This window comes from Rhineura floridana, chromosome 3 (genome assembly GCF_030035675.1).
Source record: "Rhineura floridana isolate rRhiFlo1 chromosome 3, rRhiFlo1.hap2, whole genome shotgun sequence".
In the NCBI taxonomy this organism is placed as follows: domain Eukaryota; kingdom Metazoa; phylum Chordata; class Lepidosauria; order Squamata; family Rhineuridae; genus Rhineura; species Rhineura floridana.
The window spans coordinates 164,936,499-164,963,571 of NC_084482.1; the positions used below are offsets into that span (position 1 = coordinate 164,936,499).

At 44.3% G+C, this 27,073-nt stretch overlaps 1 protein-coding gene across 5 annotated transcripts in view; it reads left to right on the top strand.

The window, feature by feature from the left end:
- SUMF1 (sulfatase modifying factor 1) overlaps positions 1-27,073 on the top strand; it is a 98,141-nt gene that overhangs the window by 2,224 nt on the left and 68,844 nt on the right. For all 5 annotated transcript variants that reach the window (XR_009761514.1, XR_009761515.1, XM_061618555.1 and 2 more), the window contains exons 2-3: positions 15,968-16,141; positions 22,933-23,007. Coding sequence is in view for 3 of the 5 variants with exons in the window: in XM_061618555.1 (XP_061474539.1) it covers positions 15,968-16,141; positions 22,933-23,007 (249 nt within the window). In the remaining 2 variants the exon portion in view is untranslated. The remainder of the gene's footprint in view (positions 1-15,967; positions 16,142-22,932; positions 23,008-27,073) is intronic.

Genomic DNA, 27,073 nt, shown 5'->3' on the forward strand with positions numbered 1-27,073 from the left:
ACTATTTCAGTTTTTAGATAAATGTAAAATTCTTTAAAAATAAAATTTAGGCAATTTCACCCAAGTTAACATGAGAAACTTAAAATATTGGGTGGTACAGTCAGTGCTGGGGCCAGGCTATTTTGCACCCTAGGCAAGGCTAACTACTTGCACCCGCCAAAAAAAATATGCTAACTTCAATTTTCAAAAACAGATGTCTTGTAGAAAAAATGAAAAACACAAAACTTGAAACTGTAGTTGCATTTTTCCAGGGTTAAAAAACTAATCTGTATAACACTGTGCCCCCCAAAGGTCAGTACTGCACCCCTCTGAGGTCTGCGCCTTAATGATAGCACTGGCCCTGGGTACAGTTAATTCAGTCTTCAGTCTTCTTCACCTTTGCCTTCCTTGTTCATTCTCTGGAAAAGAAACACAAGCTTTCCTGCTTTTTCCGTTCCTAACTTATTTCTCAATTTAGAATGAATTAATCCAAAGGAAGAAAAATTCTCTCTATACCTGCAGAAGAGGCTACTGCTGTTAGGAGCTGGATTACTTCTTTAGTCTGTTTTGATTGCCAGTAGTCTGATTACCACTCCTTGTTCAGATCTACTCAATCTCCCCAAATTCTCTATTCATTGTCCTTCTCTATCTTTGCACTTAGAGGCAAGGCCTTGAGAGCGAACGAGCATGTACTTCTTGTATACCACCAGCAGAAAAGGACCGATCAGGTTATCTCCTATCTCCATAAAGTGCTGTTAACATATTCAGAGAATATAATTAGAAGTTTTATAATTAGTATTCATGATAATATATTTGACCTAGGCTCTTTTTTTTTACAAATTGTTTTAAGAAAAATTTGAAATCTGGTTTAAAAAAATAAATCTGATTTAAAATTTAAAAGTCTGGTTTTTTATTTTTATTTTTTTTAAAAAAAAAAATTACTCGCCCTGCTCATACAGGCAGAACATGCACTCTCTCCAGTGCTGGAATGCTCAAACGCCTAAAAATATGATATGCTAACATCTAAGGTACTGAACTATGTCTCCAGCCATGCACACTACTAAGGCCTAACATTTGATGTTGCCTGGAAACTGAAAATATTTTCCCAGTGCTGGCTTTACCACTAAGTGCTGGTGGAATACAGATCTGATTTCATGTGACTAAGTGCAGCTTGATAAAGAGTGTGTTCCTTGGAACTGGAAGCTTTATGTGTTCTTAATTTTAATGGGAAGAATGACGTTTAGCAAGCATGACTGGGCATGGGATGACCACTGTCAGTGTTAAAGCTGAGATCATTTCTGGGAAATGCATGTATAGGTCCACCAGGCTTATTTTTCTTTGGAGGTTACACTATTTAGACTTTCAGACTCTTTCAGGATCACAAAAGGGGAAGGTAGAGTTTGAAATCATGGCAAATCTAAGGTCAGTGGCATTATTGCCTTTTGTGTAGTTATGATTTTAAGCAAATATCTAGACCAAATGGCTGCAAAAGTAGTATAGGTAGTATACCATCAAGGTGTGGTGCCTTGCCTTTCCCCAAGTCTCTGTGGTTGAAGTCTTCGTAGTGCTTCCTAAGACCACCTAATCAAGAGAGGAAACATGCAATGAATTGTGTGGTTGTCCTATTCTCAGGGCTCTCAATCTGAAAACATCTTCTTATTTTATCATATAATCATCCAAAATGTAATCCATTTTCTAGCCTGCAGCTGTTCTTTGTACGTTGTAGGTGTCTTTGGGCCTTTGAGAGGGTGTGTGTGTGGGTGGGGGGGCTTTGGGAGGGTGTGTTATAAAGCTTTTGAAGTGTTAGCAATGGATAGATTTCTAGGGGCTGTTGGGCAATTGTTAGAGGCAGAATATAGTATGTGGTGCACATGTATGTTCACAAATTGCAGAGTTCATTCTGCACAGCCTTCAAATACTTAAGACTTTCAAACCAGCAATCTCATGTTGTCAGCAAAGGCCAAACTGTTGCCTTTAATCTATGGCCAGAGCACACGTCTGTCCTACAAAGACTTTGTTATAGAATGGAGGACTGTCTTTGGTGATGTTTATGCCTGACAATGCCTTCTGCTGAATAGAAAATGGATCTAAATAGTTACTGGTAGATTGATCTGTGCACTGTTGGAGTTATTAGAATTGGAGGGCTGTCGCCATGCAAAAGGATGAATGGTATAATTTGATGCTCTACCAGTTCTGTCGTGATTAATTTGAATGGCTGTGTAGCAGGAACTTTAGAAGCATACTCCTTTATGCCATTACTCTTTCCTGAATGCTCCTGGCTGACTGTTTCTTTTATTGCACAATAGCATTTTGACAAATGCTTCTCAGAACTGCGCAAAACATCTCGTATTGAACTTGCAGTGTCAGGTGCTGGTTGTTCCATAATTCTAAGCTACAGCATTAAGTTCTAGTGGTCCAAGACTGCAATAGCAGCCAGTCTCTGTTTTATCACTCACTGCCACTTGTGGTCTAAAAACTATCAGAGCAGAAGTGATGGTAGGGAATCTCTCCATGCTTGCTGTTCCCAATAGGGAATGGTGAGCACAGCTATCCTTACTGCTGTCCATGGGACCTAGATGTTTTCACATACCGAGCAAGTGATTTCAGTAACTGTTATACATGGAGAAGCTAAGGAGTTAGGACCATGTATAGTACTCCATACCTGCATGGATACCTTCACTTAACAAGTGACTAACAAATCTAATTGATAATGATGATTATGACTGTAGCCACCCCATGCAACTGTAGCAAGAGCAGAAGGCTTTACCACCACATACAGGCTTAGGGCAGGAATGGGGAACCTGTGGCCCTCCAGATGATGTTGGACTCCAACCCCCATGAGGCCCAATCAACATAGCCAAGGGATGATGGGAGTGGTAGTCCAGGAATATCTGGAGGGCCACATCCATGGTTTGTATTAGGGAAATACAATGCTTGTTCATTATTGCAAAAAAAGCAAAGTAGACAAGTCTGCTTCCTAGAAACAAGGTTTTAATTCATTGAGGTGCAGTGGTCTGAATGTTTTATTTATTTATATGTTACATTTATGTTCACTAATAGGCAAAAAACCCTGCGGTTGAAGAATGTATCTACAGCCAACAGATATTTCTATCAAACTTTAAAAAGCAAGGAAATTGGGCAGCTATAGTGAATATATAGGGGAGCAGGAACTTGCAACCTCTAAGATATTGTACTGCCCTTCAAATTTGTCAAAATGCAAACACAATTTGGGTTGGTCTTTCACACTCCAATCCACTCCCTGTGTAGCTTGGAAGAGTTTGGTAGGAAGAGGGGATTGGAAGGGGATGGGGGAGGGGAAAGGAGGGGTGATGGAAGGGGGAGGGGAGGGGCAAAAGGGAGGAGGAGGGGAGGGCAGGTTTGATCATTCGCATGCTTTTTGAGTTTATTGGGATTTACTCCTGTGCAATCATGCTTAGGATAAGTGAAACAGATCTGAGGGAGCAGCAGGAAGGGGGAGGGGAGGTGATTGGATGGGTGGGCACTGGGCAGAGGGGAAACCCCTTTCCTTTCCAAAAGGAAAACATTGTGAACAGTATCATTCTTTTTCAGGGTTTCCCCCACCTTTTATTCTACAGCAAGCACATGTAGCCTCCCACCCAAATTTAAACCAAAGCTGTCCCTGGCCATATCCACACCAGCCCTTTATTTTACTTTAGACAGTCTTGGCTTCTCCCAAAGAATACTGGGAAATGTAGTTAGTGAAGGATGCTGAGAGTTGCTAGGAGAGGCCCTATTTCCTTCACAGAGCTTCAATCAGAGCTGCTGAATGTTAAACCAGTCTGGCCACTGGAGCTCTGTCAGTGGAATAGGAGTCTCCTCTCAGCCCCCTTCACAAACTACACTTCCCTTGATTCTTTGGGGGAAGCCATGACTGTTTCAAGTGAAATAAATGTCTGGTGTGGGTGTGACCCCCTGATTAGGCAAGCCCAGCAGCTGTTAGTCTGGCTTTTAGAACATTGACACATGGTTCTTACTGAGCATGCCTGACATTTTCATTGAGTTCAGTGCTAAATTTCTTAAATTAATTAAAAATCAGCCAGACATTTTTTTAACTTTTAAACTGCAGAAGATAAAGGTCAGAGTATGGGGCAAGGTCAGTAACAGGATTACAGGTACTCTGTGAACATGGCTGATTTTTAATGAATTTGAACAGATTATGAGAACTCTGACAAAAAAAAGTCCAAAACGGGTCTGGTTTTTCTCTCTCGTTTTACACTTTGAACTCTTGATTATCTCTGACTGTTTTGTGTATCGCCGTGAAAATTGAGAGGATTGTTAGTCAAGTGTTTCTAACTTCAGGACTATAAGCTTTGAAAGGTTTTGTTTTGAAATGAGCTTGTGGGAAGCATCAGAATGGTATGGGGGTATTTTCTATTTAACATTGTAGAATGCAAAAAATCCATGCTGACTATAGTATACAGCCACACTCATGGCTGTATAATCCTGCCTTTCCTCTTAAGGAGCTCAAGGTAGAATACATCATTCTTCCCCGGGCACCCCCCCTTCAATTTTATTCTTGCAACAATTGAGTAGGTTAGGCTGAACAATAGTGTCTGGTCCAAGGTCATCTTGTGAGCTTTGTAGCTGCGCAGGAATTTGAACCTGGGACTCCCCAGTCCTAATCAGCCAATCTAACAGATAAAATACATTGGCTGCTTGTATTCTGACTTAGTTGTGAGAGACCCAGATTCAGATTCCAACTCAGGCATGTTCTTTACTGTGCTTTATGAGGTGAATGAAAGGTGAACTGCAAAACACTTTGTACTTAAAAGTACGATGCAGGTGAATACTAGGAATTTGTATCAATGCTGCTAATGATAAAAATAATTCCTAAGGCAGAGAAGCCCTATTGTGTCATTCAGCTACCATTATTTATCTCACTAACTGTTCCTTGTGACTTTAGAACAATTTTGGCTCCTGTAAAAGCAATTTTCCATTTACAAGGAGCTTTGTGAACTCAACGCATTCTGGCGTTATGCCAGGAAGATATTAATTAGTTGGCTGCCCCAGCTTCTACCACTCACTTTTACCAAGGAAAATATAATTTATGGACATAAGCTCTCGTCTCATTTTTCCCTGTAGAGAAAAGCGTAGCATGTTAGCTAATACACTGAGCACAACTGTTTGTTTGATTGATAGCAGTAGCAGCAATAATAATAATAAATCAGAGGTTATAAGATGGATTTTAAAAATAATAAAAAAACAACCTTTTCCCTTATTTTGGTTCCTTCAGACATTGACAACAAGCGTTAGAATGCCAAGGACAACCTAAAAGGCAAATATTTCACAATTAAGTAGTTTAAAGATTTCAAGTTCTTCTGCGAAGGACTAATATGTTAAACTGTGCTCTTGCGCATTTTGTTTCTGTGGTGATAACATTTTTGATTCATTATCTTATGTTTTGGAATTTCTCTGTGAAATTTTGAACCAGGGCTATATGTAACTTATCTTTGTGGTATGGTTGCTGTTCCCTCATGTTTGATTCCATGATGGCCCTCCTAAGGCATTCTACTTGCGTGCAGAACCAAAATGCAAGCTGGGACAGGGGTGTGAAGCTCCCCTGCCCTTCATGAGTTGGAGGGTGACTTCCTCAAGCAAGAAGCCTTCTCTGCTCAGGGAGGTTCCTCACACAATTTAACTCTTTTATTTTAAAAAATTGTATACCACCTTTGAAGAAAAAAATCTTCCCAAAGTGTGCTTGTCCCTGCTGTTGTGTTTTACATGTGAGTAGAACAACTGAAGTGTGCTAATGCATCAGGAACATTTGTAGGTCTCAGAGCTTGGAAAAGTTACTTTTTTGAACTACAACTCCCATCAGCCCAATCCAGTGGCTATGCTGGCTGGGGCTGATGGGAGTTGTAGTTTAAAAAAGCAACTTTTCCAAGCTCTGGATTGCATGTGATCCAAACGGAATGGATACCTCCTCAAGCCAAAGTATCCTAGGTTTCCACCATTATCAACAGCCCCACTTGAGGGAAGGGGAGGAGAAGCTCAGTGTGTGAGAGCAGCTGTTGCGCCCAAAAAGCAGCATTTGAACTAGGGCTTTAGACAACTGAATATTTGGTTCAGTCAATCCAAATAGTAGATCACATAGTAAATATATTTCTGATGTATTTCTGAAATATATTGTCCCATATGAAAGTAGCATGTGAAGAACAGGGTTACTTTAGCCTAGGAGTCATCAGCCCATTGCCTGCAGACACCATGGCACCCATGAAGGGCTTCAGTGTAGCCCAGAATCTGAGTTTACATTTTTTTAAAAATGTAAGTCTCTAGCCCTCCTAGAAAGAAAGTTAGGAAGCATAAGAACATAAGAAGAGCCTGCTGGATCAGGCCAGTGGCCCATCTAGTCCAGCATCCTGTTCTCACAGTGGCCAACCAGGTGCCTGGGGGAAGCCCGGAAGCAGGACCCGAGTGCAAGAACACTCTCCCCTCCTGAGGCTTCCGGCAACTGGTTTTCAGAAGCATGCTGCCTCTGACTAGGGTGGCAGAGCACAGCCATCACGGCTAGTAGCCATTGATAGCCCTGTCCTCCATGAATTTGTCTAATCTTCTTTTAAAGCCGTCCAAGCTGGTGGCCATTACTGCATCTTGTGGGAGCAAATTCCATAGTTTAACTATGCGCTGAGTAAAGAAGTACTTCCTTTTGTCTGTCCTGAATCTTCCAACATTCAGCTTCTTTGAATGTCCACGAGCTAGTATTATGAGAGAGGGAGAAGAACTTTTCTCTATCCACTTTCTCAATGCCATGCATAATTTTATACACTTCTATCATGTCTCCTCTGACCCGCCTTTTCTCTAAACTAAAAAGCCCCAAATGCTGCAACCTTTCCTCGTAAGGGAGTCGCTCCATCCCCTTGATCATTCTGGTTGCCCTCTTCTGAACCTTTTCCAACTCTAGAATATCCTTTTTGAGATGAGGCGACCAGAACTGTACACAGTATTCCAAATGCGGCCGCACCATAGATTTATACAACGGCATTATATCAGCTGTTTTATTTTCAATACCTTTCCTAATTATCGCTAGCATGGAATTTGCCTTTTTCACAGCTGCCGCACACTGGGTAGACATTTTAATCGTGCTGTCCACTACAACCCCGAGGTCTCTCTCCTGGTCAGTCACCGCCAGTTCAGACCCCATGAGCGTATATGTGAAATTCAGATTTTTTGCAAAATGTGCAGGTACCCTTCTAATTTCTGTGAAATAAGCCAGCCTGGCTGCTCCTGCCTGCCAGTGTTATTAGCTAATGAGTGAAGTCAGAGCTGAGATGGATAAGTGAGTTGTTTGGACACCAGGCAATAGGAATCCCTGGGATCCTAAAGAGCAGCTGTTTTCCCTTCCCCTTTAGCGCACTTTTCCTGGTCTGTATTTGTTCTAGTCTTTGGAATCTCCATAATTTGCCCTTCCTTTTTCCCTAGCAACCAGGATGCGTCTTTCCTGTGCTGGGTTCACCTGAGATCAGGTAGTGTCTAGAAACTACAACACAGTAAGTGTGGGTGAATGTTAAAGAATCCCCTTCCACCAAAAGGCAAATGTGAAAACTTTGCAAAAAGGCTTAGGCATGTCTTCTGCTTTGTAGGAGCTAAAGACCAGGAACTCATTAAGAATTCACTGTATTGTTAACTTACAGTACAATAGTATACATGTCTACTCAGAAGTAAGTCTTTATGCTTAATGGGGCTTACTTCCAGGCAAGTGGGTACAAGATTACAGCCTAGGTTTTGGTTTTCAGGCTGGCATTGGGGAAAAACAGGATTCTTTAACAGCTGTACAGCAGGCAAAAATGTAACAGGTCAGGCCTTATCTAATATGGAAATACAATTGTGGGAAAAGCTTCACCTTGACTACTCTCTAACATTGTGTTATGCCACGCCCACATGATAGCTATTTTGTGACTGGTGCCCCCAGTGCTCTCTCAAAATTTGAAATGTGCCCTCTGGTCCAAAAAGGTTGGCGACCCTGCTTTGGCTTTTCTCCCGATACGTAACATGTTTTCTTATGTACAGGCTACTATGATTAATGTTTTAACTTTATTGACCAGGTTTTAAAGTTACATTTAGTGTTACATTCTTTTAATTTCTTTGTGAACTGCCTTGGTATTTCTTTTTAATATGAAAGGCTGCTGAAAGTGTGACTCTTCTATGGTTTTCCAGCCTTGGAATGGTCAACCGCTATATTGAAAATGGCTGATATATTAATAAATTGGGATCCTGAAGCTGTTCACTCACAAGCATCCCTCCTCTGACATTTTAAATCAAATATTGAAGGCATAAGGCCAGAAAACAAGGATAAACAGTGACATGGCCAGGGTGCAGCTCTGGTGAAGTTCTTATAGAATCATAGGCTGCATTCACATGTAATGCAGGGGTAGCTAATATGCTCTCCAATGTTGTTAGATTACAGCTCCCATTATATCTGACCATTGGCCATGCTGGCTGGGGTTGATGGAAGCTGGAGTCTAACAACAACGGGAGGGCACAACATTGTCTACCCCTGTGCTGAGCTGTAAAGTATGTTAATAAGCCAGGTGGTTCACAAGCTGTATGGTGATTCATGAAGCCCAAATGTTCCTGCTTTGCATAAGCAAATAAGGAAACCACAAAAAGTGTAGCTTAGTATAACATCTGAATCCAGGGCTATGGTTTCTGACACTCTAACAAGGTATGGCTTCTAACTCAACAGCGAGCTATGATTTGAGTCTGGCTAGCAATCATCATTGGTCATGCTAAGCTTCATGATACATTTCCCTGTTCATGTTAAGGGAGGAGCAAAGTAGGAGAGCTTGAGCTGTGTGCACCAGCATGCTGCTTGTGCATGGTATAACTTAAGAAAACGAATACAGCATGGCAGGAGTGGGGAAACTATGGTCCCCTAGATGTTTATTTATTTATTATTTGATTTATAGCCATCCTTCCTCCCAGCAGGAGCCAAGGGTGGCAAACAAAAGCACTAAAAATGCTTTAAAACATAATAAAAACAGACCTTAAAATACATTAAAACAAAACATTTTTAAAAACCTTTGAAGGCATCTTAAAAAAGGTTAAAAAACATATTGTTTTAAAAAAGCATATTAAAAGCAATACCGACACAGACACAGACTGAGATAGGTCTCAATTTAAAAGGCTTGTTGAAAGAGGAAAGTCTTCAATAGGTGCCAAAAAGATAACAGAGATGGAGCCTGCCTAATATTTAAGGGGAGGGAATTCCACAGGGTAAGTGCCGCCATACTAAAGGTCCGTCTCCTATGTTGAGCAGAATGGACCTCCTGATAAGATGATATCTGCAGGAGGCCCTCACCTGCAGAACGCAGTGATCGACTGGGTATATAAGGGGTAGGACGGTCTTTCAGGTATCCTGGTCCCAAGCTGTATAGGGCTTTCTACACGAAAACTAGAACCTTGAACTTGGCCCAGTAGCTAATGGGCAGCCAGTGCAATTCTTTCAGCAGCGGGGTGACATGTTGGCGATACCCTGCCCCAGTGAGCAGTCTTGCCACCGCATTTTGCACCAGCTGCAAATTCCAGACCAACCTGAAGGGCAGCCCCACATAGATAGCATTACAGTAATCCAGCCTGGAGGCTACCAGTGTGTGAACAACAGTGATCAGGCTATCCCTGTCCAGAAATGGCCGCAGCTGCCTTACCAGCCAAAGCTGGTAAAAGGCACTCTTAGCCATGGAGGTCACCTGGGTCTCTAGCAACAAAGATTGATCCAGGAGCACCCTCAGACTATGGACCTACTCTTTCAGAGGGAGTACGACCAGATCCAAAGCAGGCAACTGACCAATTGTCCAAACTCGGGACCACCAAACCACAGTGCCTCCATCTTGCTAGGATTCATACTCAGTTTATTGGCCCTTATCCAGCCGACCACAGAGTCTAAGCAGCAGTCAAGGGCTTGCATGGCCTCTCCTGATTCAGATGTTATGGAGAAATAGAGCTGGGTATCATCAGCATACTGCTGACACCTCGCGCCAAAGCTCCTGATGCCTGCTCCCAAGGGCTTCATATAGATGTTAAACAGCATGGGGGACAAAATGGTACCCTGCGGCACCCCACAGCACAGCTGCTAGGGGCCGAAAGACCGTCACCCAATGCTATTCTCTGAGAATGACCTTGCAGATAGGATTGGAACCACTGTAAAACAGTGCCTCCGATACCCATCTCACCAAGTCGGCTCGGAAGGATACCATGGTCAATGTTATCAAAAGTTGCCAAGAGTTCAAGTAAGAATAACAGGGTCGCACTCCCCCTGTCCTTCTCCCAATAAAGGTCATCCATCAGGTTGACCAAGGCTGATTCAGTCCCATAACCAGGCCTGAACCCAGACTGAGATGGGTCAAGATAATCTGTTTCATCACGAGTATTTGCATTTGCTGCACCACAACCCTCTCAATCACCTTCCCTAAACAGGGGATATTTGCAACTGGTCGGTAGTTGTCACAAACCAATGGGTCCAGAGTGGGCTTTTTCAGGAGTGGTTGGATCACTGCTTCTTTCAAGGCGGCTGGAACCACTCCCTCCTGCAATGATGTGTTGACCACACCCTGGATCCACTCTGTCAAACCCCCTCGGCAAGCTTTAATAAGCCAAGAAGGGCAAGGGTCGAGTGGACACACTGCTGGTCGCATCAACGCAAGCACCTTGTCTACATCATCAGGCCGCATCAACTGAAACCGTTCCCAGGAAGTTGCAGCAGATGTTGCACTGGACACCTCATTAGGGACTACAGTAGATGTGGATGGGGCATCAAGACTGCTGCGGAGCCGAGCTACTTTACCCTCAAAGTGTCTTGCAAACAATTCACAGTGGGCCTCTGAAGGGTCTAAAACTCCATTTCCTGGAGCTGATGTCAACAGACCCCTGACAATCCAGAAAAGCTCCACGGGACGGCTAGTTAATGCGATGGAGGCAGAGAAATGGGCCTTCTTTGTTGCCCTCACTACCACACAGTAGGCATGGTTATGATGTTTTATTCATGCCTGATCAGCCGCACACTATGTCTTTTGCCACTTGTGTTCTAGCCGTCATCCAGCCTGTTTCATTGCCCTTAGCTCACTGGTGTACCAAGGTGCAAACCTGGCTCCAAAATGCCGGAGAGGGTGCTCAGGGACAACCTTGTCAAGAGCCCAATGTGCCTCGCTGTTCCACAGCATGACAAGGGCTTCAACAGGGTCATCTGATTTATCTACTGGGAACTTCCCCAGGGCATTCAGGAATCCAGTGGATTCCATTAGTCTCCTGGGACAGAGCATCTTAATCTGTTCACCACCCCTGCAGGGAAGAGTTGGAGCCATAAGTCCAAACTTCACCAGGAAGTGATCTGACCATGACAATGGGGTGACATCCACCCCCTTATCTCCAGACCACCCCTTCCTCGATCTGGAGCAAAAGCCAAGTCATGGGTGTGCCCTGCCCTATGTGTTGGGTCATTGAGTCCATGAAGTCCCGAGTCAGAACACTAGATGCAGCCTCAGCATGGACATTGAAATCACCCAGCACTACCAGCTTCTCCAACACCACAGCCAAGACGGCCTCTGCCAGCATGGCCAAAGAAGCTGCCGGGCAGCAGGGTAGACAGTACACCAGCTGCAACCCTAGTTTACTCTCTCCTTGCCCCGACCCCAGGTGCAGGCCCTCACAGCCAGGTCCAAGACAGAGTGGTTTCCTTGTGACAGAGATGGAAGTTCTGTAGACCACAGCAACACCCCCCCCCGTCCCTGCAGCCTGTGCTGGTGTTGCACCAAGCATCCAGGTGGGCAAAGCTGGGTCAAATCAACTCCTCCCAGCTCACCCACCCAGGTCTTGGTAATACACACCAGTTCGGCACCTTTATCCACAATCAAATCATGGATAAGAGTGGTCGTATTGTGTACCGATCTGGTGTTAAACAACAACACACACAGGCCAGTGGGCACAGCAGATGAGCAACAGGAACCCATCCATGAGAGGAGTGGCAGCAAGGAACAAGGTGTAGACAGCCTTGCCCTCATCTTCTATGGTAATTCACCACATCCCCATGGCTATACTTCCCTCTACCCGTGATCACTGAAATTGGGGTGGCATCACCCATGTTCCTCCCTACTAAGATTCCTCCTAAACTCCTAATATGGACCCAACATGAGCCCACCAACAAAACCTGCTGGAGCAAATTATCCCAGTAGGCCTCTGCGAGAATTGGAAACAGTCATCCCATTCAAACCTTTTCACACAGGGCCCATCTACTCCCCCGCCTGTCTCACACCCAGGGAGGGCCAGCCTTCTGCCAGTTACAGACTCTCACTCTGAAGGCATCTGGCGACTTTCTCCTATTATTCAGTTCACTGCACAGGCTCTTACCCTGTGCAGAATCTAGACATGCTCCACATGCCCTCCCTACCACCAGTCTCCTCTGGATTGGTTTAACAGAATAATAATAAAACAATTTTAAAAAAAGGTAATAGAAGGGGGGTAGTACCCTCGCCCTTGCGAATCCCTAAGGGGCTCCCCAACAGGCAGCCCCTCTGGCAGCAGCCCCGCCATCCAAGGGCAGCTGGGCTTTTGTGCCTCCTGACCCAGCCAACTGCAGCTTCTCTCTGGAGTGAGGGTCAGTTAGGGGGTCCCAGTCCTTGCAGCACTTACCAGGGACTTCAGCTGTCTCGAGGGACAGCAATCCAAAGGAGTGAGCAGCAGGCGCTCAGATACTCACTCCCAGGGCAGATCTTCAGTCCCCTAGTGCTGCAGCTGTCAAACTCCATGTTCCATCTGCTCTAGTCAGCATAACCAGTGGTCAGGGATGATTATAGTCCAGTAAAATCTGAAGGGCTACAGGTTTTCCACCCATACTTTATGGCTTAGTGTTATGCAGAGTTCATGGACAGCTTGCCAAGACTTACCAAGCCCATTGACTGTCACCCCACATTTCTCATCCATGTGGGAATTAATGACACTGCCTGGCACAATTGCATATGTATCGCATCTCCAATTTATGAAGCTCTGGAGACATAGAAGGCTACAGAGGGGAGGAATACTTGTTACGTGCTCTTGGGAACCTGTGTGTGTGAACTTGCCACCCCCATGTCTCACTGAGATATCTTATCTTGGATGTTTTACTTGAAAGACAAATACACAGGATCATCTCCATCTCTAGAACCCTGACACTTGCCTGGGGATTATTTTGCCTTAGCATCTAGTTCTATTTATGCAGCTCCTCCCCATTTTCAGTCCCTTGTTAACCTAAGTATTTGTTGACTATGAACCAGTTGTCACTTGGAACTCTTTAGTTACCACAATGAAGTCTTTCAAACAAACAAAAACAAAACGGCCTTTTACCACTGAATGAAATGAAGACATACAATCTTGGCATATTGTGGAGTGTGTGGTGCAAACCAGCCTTTGGCAAATACATACAAAAGTATATTCTCACTGGGATTCCTTGATTGCAGATGGCCAGTGTGGCAGCATTATGGTTCTTACAACCACTGCAGAAACTTCACCACAACAAGGCGTGTGCATCACAGCAGGAAAAAGTCCATTTCTTTTTGCGACTCAGCATGACTAGATCTAAGTTGAACAAATCTTTCTCTTGGCACTATGCTGTGTCTAATACAAACTTGTTTGTTCTTTCCATCTTCTAACAGATTTTAGTATCTGGGGAAGATGGCTGTTCAGGTGACAGAGCCCTAAATATTTTTGCAAGAAGCAAGGAAAGTCAAAGTGTTTTAAAAGTAATAATAATAAAAATAGAGATTTCAGCCTGAACTAAATCCAAATCATGGTTGTCTGTATCCTGCATTTGGAGCACCCAATTGTCTGGAAACAGTGGGGTATCTTCAATGTAGTGCTTAGTCAGGGTTCCATCAGCAAAAGGATTACTGCTAGCAAAATGAGACTTGCCCACCCTCTCCTCCCAATATCTGTTTTTGGGGTTGTTCCAACCCTCTGAAGCAGATTTGGAGAGGACGCAGGACATGTGCATGGGAAGCAGAGGGGGGAAGTCCCGTTGTGCTAGAAGTAATCCTTGTACTAATGGGATGCATTGATTGAATACCTTCCAGAATACTGAACTGGGTGGACCTTTTGGTTTGATCCAGCACTCTAGAGGCAGAACTATTGGTTGATTGTTAATCTTATTTAGTAAGGCTGTTGTTTGCTCTGGAGGCTGTCATCCAGAGACGGTTAACTGGCATTTTCATTTATGCATTATTGTTTCTTGGTTTCTGAGTTTTCCACTAAGATCCAGTCCATCCATTTGGAAAATGCTCAAATACTCTGTGTGGTAGGATATGAGTGCCTGAACGTTTATGGGATAACATGAATTAGTTCTATCATGCCAATCTTGTGCAAGTCTCACATTATGATAAGTGTATGGTGCTGGGCCTGTACCTTGTTGCAGCTGGTCACTTGTTGAATGTGCAAACCTGCTCAAACTCATCAACATCACCATTATGTGTCAATGTTTTCAGTGTCGCTTCCTATAAACTGAAGAGCCTCCCTACCATTGGGAAAGTCCCTATTATTTCTTCATTTCCCCCCCTTCAAATCCCTTCTCAGCTTTTTCTGAAGCACACTTTCATGTGTACGCCCATTCTCATAAGAATACAAGAACATACAAAGAGCCTGCTGGATCAGGCCAGTGGCCCATCTAGTCCAGCTTCCTGTTTTCACATTAGTCAACCAGATTCCCAAGAGAAACCCACAAGCAATGCCTGAGCACAAGAGCACTGTCCACTACTGTGGTTTCCAGTAACTTTTATTCAGAAGCATGACGCCTTTGACTGAGGAGGCAGAGAACAGCCATTGTGGCTCGCAGTGTTTGATACCATTGTCCTCCATTAATTTGTCTAATCCTCTTTTAAAGCCATCCAAGTTGGTGGCCATCACTACTTTTTGAGCAAGTTCCATAGCTTAACAATGCGTTGTGTGAAGAAGTACTTTCTTTTGTCTGTCCTGAATCTTCCAGCTTTCAGCTTCATTGGATGTTCATGATTTCTAGTGTTATGAGAGAGGGAGAAAAACTTCTGTTCATCTATTCTCTCTATGTCATGCATAATTTTATAAACTTTCATCATGTTACCTCTTACCTTTTCTCTAAACTAAAAAGCCTTAAATGCTGCAACCGTTCCTCATAGGGGAGTCACTTCATCCCCTTGATCATCTTGGTTGCCCTTTTTTGAAACTTTTCCAACTGTACAATATCCTTTTTGAGGTGAGGTGACCTGAACTATATACACACACCATAGTTTTGTATAACAGCATTTTGATATCAGCACTTTTATTTTCAATACTTTTTCTAATGAACCCTGGCATGGAATTTGCCTTTTTCACAGCTGCTGCACACTGGGTCGGCATCTTCATTGAGTTATTCACTACAACTCCAAGGTCTTGTTTCTGGTCAGTCACTGTCAACTTAGCCCCCATGAGTGTATATTTGAAATGAAGATTTTTTTGCTCCAGCATGCATCACTGTACACTTGCTCGTGCTAAATCGCATTTGCCATTTTATCACCCTTTCAATCTGTGGTTAGTTGCTGATTGCCCATCAAGTTCTGTTTTATCTGTGTAATGACATCATAAAGCTTCAGGCATCCCCACTATCAAGCTGGAGCTCCCCCAACCCCTTTAAGTAACTTAAGGTCACATCCACACCATACATTTAAAGCATATGGCTTCCTCCAAAGAATCCTAGGAACTGTAGTTTACCCCCAATTCCCAGCATCCCTAACAAACTATAGTTCTTTGGGGGAAGCCATGATGTTTAAATGTATGGTATATATAAAGCATCAAATCCATTTATTTTAGTGGGGTCTACCAGAGTATGGCTAACATTAACTATTGCCCAATATGACCTCAGTGAAATGGTGTTGATCAATGGTATTCTGAATGCCATACAAGTGCATCAGCTGGTTATTTCCACATCCAGTATGAAAGAACTGTGTGGAACTCCACTGATTTGTGCATACCTGAAATGGTCTCTTTTATTTTTCAGATGGCCTCTATTCCAGCTGGAGTGTTTACAATGGGAACTGATGAGCCAGCTATACAACAAGATGGAGAGTGGCCTGCAAGGAGAGTACACATTGACCATTTCTTCATGGATCGCTATGAAGTCAGCAATGCAGAATTTGAAAAGTTTGGGAATGCCACTGGCTATCTTACAGAGGTAAGGAGCTGATTTTTCTTTGTTTTTCGGAGCAGCCTTGCATGCTACAGAAACTTAACAGAGCCAGAGATTTACACCAATTATGTTGGACTGAGAGATGCCTTTGCTATGTCAGTGGAATGGCCACAGTCAGCTCAGGAGGGGAAGGGAAAACGCTCAAAACAGGAAATCCTGGAATAAATTTAAAATGGTGTGCACAAACAGACGGTGACTCTGTAAACAGCACCAAAGCCCACCAATCCAATAGTGACCACGTTGGCAATGACAGCCAGATATGGAGGGAGCCAATTAACTTGTAGTGATGAAGATACTCTTCCCTTCCCCGGTCCTGCATCATCCCACACATAACATGTAAGTTGATGCCTGCTCTTATGGTCCCGGTGGCACAACCAGTAATCATTCCATTACTGCCAGTTCCTGGGCATCTCTACAGGTGGGAGTTCAAATCCCTTTATGCAGGTCTGAAGCCCCCAAAGGGAAGGAAGGAGAGCTCATACGACACAGCACCCGCATAGCCCCTTGGACAGGATACTGCCAGAGAACACCCATGGCCCACCCAGGGAAGGGAAGAATCTTTGCCAGGCAGCCAAAGGGAGGGGCCAGGACTGCTGTAGAGACACAGGACCTCCTTGAATGGCTCACCCTGTAGAGCACAGGGCTGGAATTTTGAGCCCCACTGGGAGGAATGGGGAAAACTGCCTCCTTGTCTTCTCCATGCCTGTCAAAACAAACAAAACAACTATGCCAGGGGAAAGAAAGAGAGAGAGAGCGTTCCCTGAATTTGAACCCAGACGGCAACCGACATAGAGCTTTTGCCAGCCATTCAGCCACAGTGACACAAATCGTGGGACATTTGTCTTCTCCTTTCCCTGAGACTCTCACTGAGTTGCCAGGAGCACAGGGGCTGCAGGAGGAGCCCTAGCCAGGTGGGAGAACTCATGCTTTACATGCCAGGGGTCCTAGGTTTAAATCCAGGATGCAGCCTTAACACGAGGAAAGGTGGAGAGGTGCCTTCATACATACACCTGAGCCTGTAAGGAAGAGTGCTGCATTGACCACGAACCTGGCCCACCCCTACTTTGCTGGGAGGTCTACCCCTACCATCTATCATCTCAGCAGGCCTATTGCCCCCTCTCTTTACCTCTTCCTCTCCCCCACCAAGCGGCTATCTCATTATACTCTGGCAGCAGCTCCCATCATACGGGTGCCCTGAGCATCTTGTCCCTCCTCCACAGTCTAGGGAACAGTGGAGTCATCACTTATGCCCACAGAAGCCTATCCTGAAGCCAATTTATACTCTCTAGCAACAAAGGATCACCGTATTTGGCAAACTCATAGCCTTTAGTGCACAGCAGAGCTTGGAGAAGTTACATTTTTAAACTACAACTTCCATCAGTCCCAGCCAGCATGACCACTGGATTGGGCTGATGGGAGTTGTAGTTCAAAAAAGTAACTTTTCCAAGCTCTGGTGCACAGCATCGGGGGTGGAATAGATAGAAGGGGAAAATGCTTATATAGGGTTGCCAACCAGCCCGCCTCCTTAGAAAGTGGGGTTGCAGGTTCAGTGCCCCTGATGGCAGCTGCCATCATGGGAACACCTGTGGCAAAACTGTCATGGAGTTTTTAAGACTGCAAGATCTAGCTGGTGGGCTAGATTGTTCCCCGCAGAACAATTTTGACATGCGTGCAGGGCTGTTTCCCTTTGCTAGTACAGTTTGAAATCCAAGTGTTGGCAGTCAGCTGACTGGCAGCATTTGCCAAGCCACAGGGCAAGCCCTGCTTTCCGCAGGGGGACACTTCTTTGCCTGCACATGGCTTGGCCGAAAAGTCCTGGTGGGCCATACGGGAAGGCCTAGCAGGCCTAATTAGGCCTGTGGGCAAGAGGTTCCCCACTGATGCTTGGGTGAAATCCTTGGGAGCATCCTGGTCAATGTGCTGGTCAAGGTACGGGTTTCCCTTGTCATCTTTATGGAACGGGGGTGGGATGAATCTTGTACCTGTGGGTGTGGCTTTTGGAGAGCAAAGGGATATGAAGAGAGAATAACCAGCAGTAGCTGGAGCACATTAGCCCTGAATGCACAGGAAATGTTTATAAAACGAGAGAGCACCTCAGCCTCCCTGCAATAGTCTCACAACCACTGCAGATAACTGGGCTTGATGCAGTTAAACTGGCCGCGGAGCAAATAAGCTAACTCTAGCAGTTTATTTGCAGCAATGGTGGTATGTGTGCAACATTGTTGACAGAAGGATTCAAAACTCCTTGTGCACTCACGTTACAGCTGTACAGCTTTCCTATCGAAAACCATCACTTAGTGCAGCGCAATGAAGATAACACATTTCTAAGTAGTAGTACAGAAAATCTCTGCCCCTCCCAAATATAGCACCCCAAACACCACCCTTAAGGGAGAACTTGGAATGCTTTTTAACCAACATTATACAGCCACAAGAGTGGCTGTATACTATAGCCAGCGTGGATTTTTCATGTTACGCAATGTTAAATTGAAAATACCCCCATGCCATTCTGATGCTTCCCATAAGCTCATTTCAAAATAAAACCTTACCAAACTTACAGTCCTGAACTCAGAAATACTTGCTTAACAACCCTCTCAATTTTCATGGCGATACACAAAACAGTCAGAGAGAATAGAGAGTTCAAAGTCTAAAAAGAGAGAGAGAAAACCCAGAGCCCTTTTGGACTTTTTTTTGTCAGAGTTCTCATAATCTGTTGAAATTCATTAAAAATCAGCCATATTCACAGAGTACCTGTAATCCTAATACTGACCTTGCCCCATACTCTGACCTTCATCGTCTGCAGTTTAAAAGTTTAAAAATGCCTGGCTGTTTTTTAATTAATTTAAGAAATTTTGGCTTGAAGCCAATGATAACTTGGGGCATGCTCAGCAAGAACCAACTGTCAGTGTTCTAAAAGCCTCACAGCTGCTGAGCTTGGCTAATCAGGGGGCCACACCCACACCAGACTTGATTTCACCTGAGACAGTCATGCCTTCCCTCAAAGAATCGTGGGAAGTGTAGTTTGTGAAGGGTGCTGAGAGGAGACTGTTATTCCGCTGAGAGAATGGTTTAACAGTCAGCCACTCTGATTGAAGGTCTGTGAGAGGAACAGGGCATCTCCTAACAACTCTCAGCACCCTTCCCTAACTAAAGATACAGGATCAGTCTCAGGCCCTGAACCTGGCAACCCTAGTGGGAGGCTACATGTGCCTTCTGTAGAATAAAAAGGTGGGGGAAACGCTGAAAAGCAATGATCCTGTTCACAATGTTTTCCTTTTGGAAAGGAAAGGGGCTTCCCTTCTGCCCAGTGCCCACCCACCCAATCTCCTCCCCTCCCCCTCCCTGCCCCTCCCCCAGGTCAGTGTTGGACTATGACCTGGGAGACCAGGGTTCGAATGTCCACACAGCCATGAAGCTCACTGGGTGACCTTGGGCCAGTCACTGCCTCTCAGCCTCAGAGAAAGGCAATGGTAAAACCACATCTGAATACCATTTACCATGAAAACCCTATTCAAAGGGTCGCCATAAGTCTGATCGACTTGAAGGCAGTCCATTTCCATTTTCAAACATGATTGCACAGAAATAAATCCCATTGAACTCAAAAAGTATGCAACTGATCAAACCCACCCTCCCTTCTCCTCCCTCCTATCCCCTCTCACTAGCCCCTTACCTTCCCCTTCCTTTGCCCCTCCCTCCCCATCCTCATCCCCTTCCAATCCCCTCCTTCCCCTTCCCCCTCCTCCCCCTTCCCTTCCTCCTCCCCATGGTCAATCTTAAGCATGATTGCACGAAAGTAAATACCATTGAACTCTATACGCATGCAAATGATCAAACCTGCCCTCCCTTCCCCATTCCTTTGCCCCCTTCTGATATGCTCCTTCACCTTGTCACTCTCTCTCTCCCCCTCCTCCATGGTCAGTTTTACCTATCCTAATCATGATTGCATAGGAGTAAATACGATTGAACTTAATAATCATGCAAATGATCAGACCTGCATTTCCCCTCCTTCCCCTTTACTCTCCCTTCCTCCTCCCCTCCCCTCTTCCTTCTTCTTCCTCCCCTGCCCACTTCAGCCCTCCATCCCTCCCACCCGGTCAGTTTTACCTATGCTAAGCATGATTGTATGGGAGTAAATCCCACTGAACTCAATAAACATGCAAATGATAACATCTGTTCTTCTTCTCCCCTCCCCCTCCTGCCTGCTCCCATCCCAGTCCTCCCCTCTGCCTTTCCACTCCTCCTCCTCCTCCTCCCTTCCGCATCCCCTGTGGTCAGTTTCACCTATCCTAAGCATGATTGCAGGGAAGTAAATCCCACTGAACTCAATAAGCATGCAAATGATCAATCTATTCTCAGCAAACTTGCACAGGATCCCATTTCTTATCTCCTGGATTAAAAAGCAGGGAAATTCACGAATAGGCAAAAAACCTTGCGGTTAAGAATGTACCTATAGCCCACAGATATTTCTGTCAAACTTTAAAAAGCAGGGAAATTGGGCAGCTATAGTGAATGCACCAGGGGACCATATGCTCAGAGGCACATGTTACCAAATTCTTCCAAGCTACACAGGAAGTGGATTGGACTGTGAAAGACCAACCCAAATGATGTTTGCATTTTGACAAATTTGTAGGGCAGTCCAATATCTCAGAGAGGAGTTCAGGTCTCCTGCTCCCCTGGTGCATTCAGTAGAGCTGCCCAATTTCCCTGCTTTTTAAAGTTTGATAGAAATATCTGTTGGCTATAGGCATGTTCTTAAACCGCAAGGTTTTTTGCCTATTAGTGAATTCTTACGTGTTTGTGAGAGTTATAAATCAGTCAGTTCCAGAGAACTGGAGAAATGGGAGACCACTTTAAAGGCAGCCGTTTTCTAGCTTCTTTGCGATATGATCTTCACAGCTGTTTTCTTGCTTATTGTCAGTCTTCCACCACTGCACAAGTCCAGCCTTCAGAGTTTAATTGTTGCATTTCAGCCAGGTCATTTTTTCCCTCCTATTATTGGAAAAAGCTACTTTGGGAACCCATATTATTCTTGATAGCTCAGAACAAGTATAGCAACATGGTGCCCTCCAGATGCTGTGGACCACACCTCCCACCATCCTTGACCTTTGGCCACCTTGGATAGGAGTTGTAATCCACAACATCTGGAGGGCTCAGATTGGCTCGCCCCTGGTTTAGATCTTTACAGTGAGGGGAAAAATGGAATATTCTCCATTTTGTATCGGCCACGAAAGCTCAAAGTTCACAAGAGCCCTCTGGCCTGTTGTGAGCCACAAAAGCCACTGCTAGTAGAAAGCCCATTGGGGAGGCAACTAGGAGCAGAGAAAAGGTAGATAAGGGAAGGGTTAAGCACCTTCCTCTGCCACTGCCAAATGCACCTACCAGAAGCAGCTTTTCTGGTGTAAAAACGGGTCTACTGTTGCATGCATCTTGGTTTAATGTGTCATTTGGGCTTAGGCAGAATCAGTTCTAGAAGGTCTGGTGCTGTGTGAGTCACCTTTTCCTGTGGAGGGATTGTTTAATACCAGAAAGAAAATAAATCCCCTTCCCAGATCTCTCTGAGGCCCAGTTTCTGCCATTAGAATGATTTCTCTATACATTTGCTTTTGTTGTGCTATTCTGCTAATAAAGAGCCAGATTTTGAAAGGATTCTGCCTTTAATTTTAAGGTTGCCATTCAGCACACTCAGATGAACTTTAATTGTTAAGCATGCTTATTATGTGCTGAATTGTACCTAAGGTTTGGCTGTTCCAGATCCAATCTAGTACCTGCTGCTGTAATTTAAGACACATGAAGCTCTCTTATGAAGAGGTAGACTATTAGTTCATCTAGTGTTGAATTGTCTACTCTATCTGTCTGAGTTCTCCCAAGTTCTTAGACAGACTGGCCTTTCTCAGCTCTTCTGCCTGCAATCCTTTTGGATATGTTGGAGATTTCAGTCCTTCTGCTTCAGGGATGGGGAACCTCAGGCCCAGAGGGGGCCTCTCCCTCTGACACTTGGGACACTTCCCCAAGCTACGTCCATCACTTGCCCTGCTTCACACCCTCCCTGAGTGTTTTTGCTTGGTTGGAATGTCTTCTTGAACTCTGATAATGCCTCTTGTTTGCCTGGGTGGAGCATAAAGCTACACCTTTCTAATAATAACACATTGAATTCTGCCCAGTTTGTGAGCCACTCTCCCTGCTCATAGATCCATGGGTCTGTTGGTCCTCAAATCTCACCTTAGTGTGAAGCTCATTAGATGATTCTGGTCAGGTTGTTTCCTTTCAGTCTCTGTTCCCCTATTAGAAAAGGGAAATATTTTTGACATGAGCATGACTGTAAAGTATTGAATGCTCTTGTGTCAGAATGCATGCCAATATCGCATGATTTTCATTTCAGCATTTTAATAATAATAATAAATAGAATTTATTTTAAAATGACATTCCCAATCCATGGAAGTAGGAATTTTCCTAGGGTTTCAGCAGCTGCCATCTGTTCTTCTAATCAGAGCTTGCAGTTCATCTCAAAGATAATGTTAGGAATCTTAATATTGAGCAAAGTAATCTCGTCATCCTTTGTGAGTCTGCTATATGGCATATTGCTTCCTTTAACAACAAACTCTAAATTGCTGTTAGGAAGGATTAAGTAAAGCCCATTGTGCACTCAATTGTCTAATTTGATGCTTTCTTATTCTGGCATTTTGGAAATAAAAATGCTTGCACTGCAAACATGCAAATCCAATTGACTGAGAGTTGCCTTTTCTCTCCTCTCGTTCTCCCTCCCCTTTTCCTCTTCTTAGGCAGAAAGATTTGGAGATTCCTTTGTATTTGAAGGCATGTTGACTGAACAAGTGAAGACCACAATTCATCAGGCTGTGAGTCACGCACTTCATAGCTATTGTGCTTTGGCTTTTTAATTTAATGCTGTGAACACTTTATAGTAATAGTAGTAATGATACTAAATCTGCTGTATTACCATAATCAAAGTATGTGGGGACCTTCAAAGATATTTTAGCAGGGCCAGCACCAAAGGGCAGCCAGGTCGGGCCCTGGCCAAGGACCCCTGCAGCCCAGGGAGGCCCCTGAAGGGCCCCTCGTTAGGGTAGGAGAGTAGCGCTCCTCTTCCACGATCCTCAGCAGGGTCCCTGCTGTGGATCGCAGGGAGAGAGTTTCCAGGCCACCCGCCTGTTCGCTCGCTCCACCTACCTTTCTTCTGTGTTCTGCAGCTGCGCGCGCTGCGTGCGCAGGGCTGCCATCAACCAAGATGGTGGCGGAGGCTTCTTTAAGGGGCTAATGCCCTTACCGCCATCTTGGTTGATGGCCCTGTGTGCACAGCAGCACAAGACAAGAGTGAGGTAGGTGAAACACACAGTAGCTGCTGATGCCGGCCCTGTATGTTAGATTTCAGTACAGGAAATATTATCATAATAAATTTTGAGGACTATTAATACACATTCTGTGCATTATACTCAAGCTCTTTGGAAGAAAGGAAGATATACAGTAAGTACAATAATGCCTCAATTAACAAATCCTCCAGGAAGAAAGCTCCTTTTAACAAAGTCCTTTTGGGGGCGTGGGGAGCCACACATAGTCAGAATGTGACTCCTTGTCTACTGGATTGCTACTGGTGCAGGCAGCTTCCTCACACGTGGCTGGAATGGCGCTCCTTGCCAGGTGGCACAGACACCTCCGCAGTAAAACAGTGCTTCGGGTGCCCTGGAAGCTCTCTTTACTGCAGATACGTCTGCTTGAGAGTAGGGGACGATGGGGGGAGGGGAGAGAGAGAGAGAGACCGAGAGACCGAGACCGAGACCGAGACCGAGACCGAGTGAGCACAGGGTGGTGGTGGCAGTGGCTGTCCCTTGCTTGCCTGCTTTAGTGTACGGAGAGGAGAACTGTGCTCAAAGCTTTGCTATAGCAAGACCCTACATGATAAAAGAAAAAAGGCAAGGCAGGCATCCCTGGATACATTTCAGATGAAGCCTTCAAGCAGTCTGTATATAAGGCTTACCTGACCTAGGTTTTTTTCATTTCAGACATGTGTATTGTTAGTTTTGAATAAAAAGTTTGCTGAAATATGTTGACATGCTCTTCTTTTTTGTGGTGTAGGAACCTATCCCTATTCTTTCCATGTTATTCCTACCTCTGGTACCAAAGTTTATGTTAAAGAAGTTATGTCTAGTAATGCATGTACTTCATTAACTGAGGTATTACTGTACAAGAAACAAGTACATTGGAAGTAAATGAGGAAAGTTGTGATTGGAACTTCTCTCCTTTTGAGGGGACGATGCAATGGCACACACAAAGTGTAATAGCTACAGTGCTGTACCCTTCCTTGCAAGCAGTTGTTGCCATCGCTGTTCATCTGTCTGCTTGTCACAGGCTGTCATAGGAAAATGCTAGGTTGACACATACAAGATGCTTTTTGGGATGCAGCTCAGTGACAGAATACATGCTTTGCATGCAAAAGGTCCCAGGGTCAATCTCCAGGTAGGGTTAGGAAAGATGCCTGCCTGAAACCCTGTAGAACCACTGCCAGTCAGTGTAGGCAACGCTGAACTTGATGGTTCAATGGTGTAATGCAGTCTAAGGCAGCTTCCTATGTTCCTTTGCATGCATTACTAATGGTGGGTTTTTAAAACACAATGCACAAGAATTAAACACCCAATATACCAAAGAACAAATAAGAGAAATGGGAAGGAGATGGGAATGCTGAATGTTAGGAAAGCCACTTATCTATCTTTGTGCTTTGAGATAGTCCCACCCTTTTTTTTAAGGTGTCCAGGGACCCACGTCTCGGGTCATTGCCCTGTCATGAAATGCTGGTCGTCTTAGATGTCAGTATCCTTCCTTGCATTTGGCTGCCTAGTCAATGGCAGCCAGATGGTCCTGCTGTGACATCAGAGCCGTTCTACTAAAGGCATCAAGAGAGGAACAGCAGGAAGAGGGGGCAGAAGAAGATAATTTTTTCAGGAAAACAAAAATACAGCCTGTCATGGCTTGATTGGGACCCTCTTTCAAGTTGGTTCATACCTGCTGATCTTTCATAATTTGCCTCATGAATGAAACTGTGTCAGTGAAGTACCCAAACAGAGCTACAAATTGTTTTGGGCTCTCAGTTCTTGCAAGTGTATGTTTCTGGAATACCTGTCTGGGCCCAACTTTATCAGCCCATGTTTGTTTCCTGCACAAATACAAAAACTAAAAATAACAACTTAAAATAGCTAGAACTGGGTTTGATGGGGAATGGGGTAGGCTGGAGTTTAGCTAACAGTTTTGTTCTTTCAATGTTTAATAGTAATCTGAAGTTCCTTTTTAGACATGGGCCATTTACTCAAGAAGAAATCTACCCAATCCACAGCCCTTGTTTTCTTGATTTTTTTTAACCTGTGAAGTATGGTTGAGGACTACTTCCCATGACTGATAGTTGCACATGCAGGCTCATGCTCATATATAGATCTGTGTCTGTTTTTGTAATTTTGGAATGATGGTGATAACATTTTTATATTATTATTATTATTATTGCTACTACTATTATTACTACTACATTTGTATTCCACCTTTCCCCCAAGGAGCTGAAGGTGGTGTACCAACGTGGCTCTCCCCCTCCCAATTTATCCTCACAACAATCCTATGAGGTAGGTTAGGCTGAGAGACCGTGACTGGCCCAAAGTCATCCAGTGAGCTTAATGGTCAAGTGGGGATTTAAACCCAGGTCTCCCAGGTTCTACCACATTGTCTCTCCTTAATACATTAATGCATATCTCATGAATCTCATCAACACATAACAGGAAGCAGTTGCAGCCAGTGTGGTGGGGCAACATCATGGTACCACCCTCCTGACACCAATGTCGCTGCAGCATACTTGGACTGTCCTGCAGCAGTGGCGAGGTTGGACCTCTACTGGTGCTTCAACCTCCCTGCCACTCCATCCCAGTCTTGTCCAGGTAATCTGCAGCAACACCAGCGATCACACCTGTCACTGCTGACAGGAAGCTAATTTCCCCATCTTTCAGTCACACATAGGTAACCCCCACATCCCCACAGACCTTCATTTACAAATGTGATGTGGGAACAGGCCATCATACTGAAAACTAAGAATCAAGATGATGGTGGTAGTGATCATGATGATGATTTATTAGCCACTTGATACCTGAAAGTCTGCAACTGATTTACAACAATATTAAAAACGAAAGCGATATATCATAATACAAAAAGAAAAGAAGAGAACAATAACATACACACTATAAATATCTATATAACATCACCTTGCTAGGTGCTTATTTGAAGGCTTATGTCTACACCCCAAATTACAGAGCTCTCACATTGTTAAGAGGCAGAAGTGTCTTGCAGTGCAGTATAGATATTTTCCCTCTTTTTTTTTTTTTTTGCTTCTGCTGCTTTTATCCTGAGAAACATAACTCACTGAGAGAAGCAACAACAAATTAATGTTTCTTTAAACATTATGTTGGAGACCTCTTGAGGTCTTTCAATTGCATTTTGGCTTGCTGTTTGGGGAGGGCGCCAGGTGACTTAGTGTTTTTGTACCTAATCAGTTTAACTTTCACAGAAATGATTCATCTTTCCATGTTCCCACTGTGCTTTCAAAAGAAAATGTTATGCATTGGATCAAGAATAGCTCACACTAGAGCATACTATGTGTGGGGCTGCTAGGTGCAATTACACCTTGCTGGCTTTAGTATTTGTTGTTGAAGAAAGTGGATGCTGTGAATGAAAGGGGAGGGAGGAAGCTTAATGAATCTGTTAAGCCGCAGTTCATGAAACTGATGGGTGGCAAAACAAAACTCCCTCACCTCCCGCATATCTTCTGGGAAATCTTGTGCTTTTGCTGTTGACACACTATGAGATGAGACAACTTGTAGGGCAGTACAGATAGCCTGAAGGGTCTTGTTCAGAAGGTGCCATTTTGTTTTACCTCCT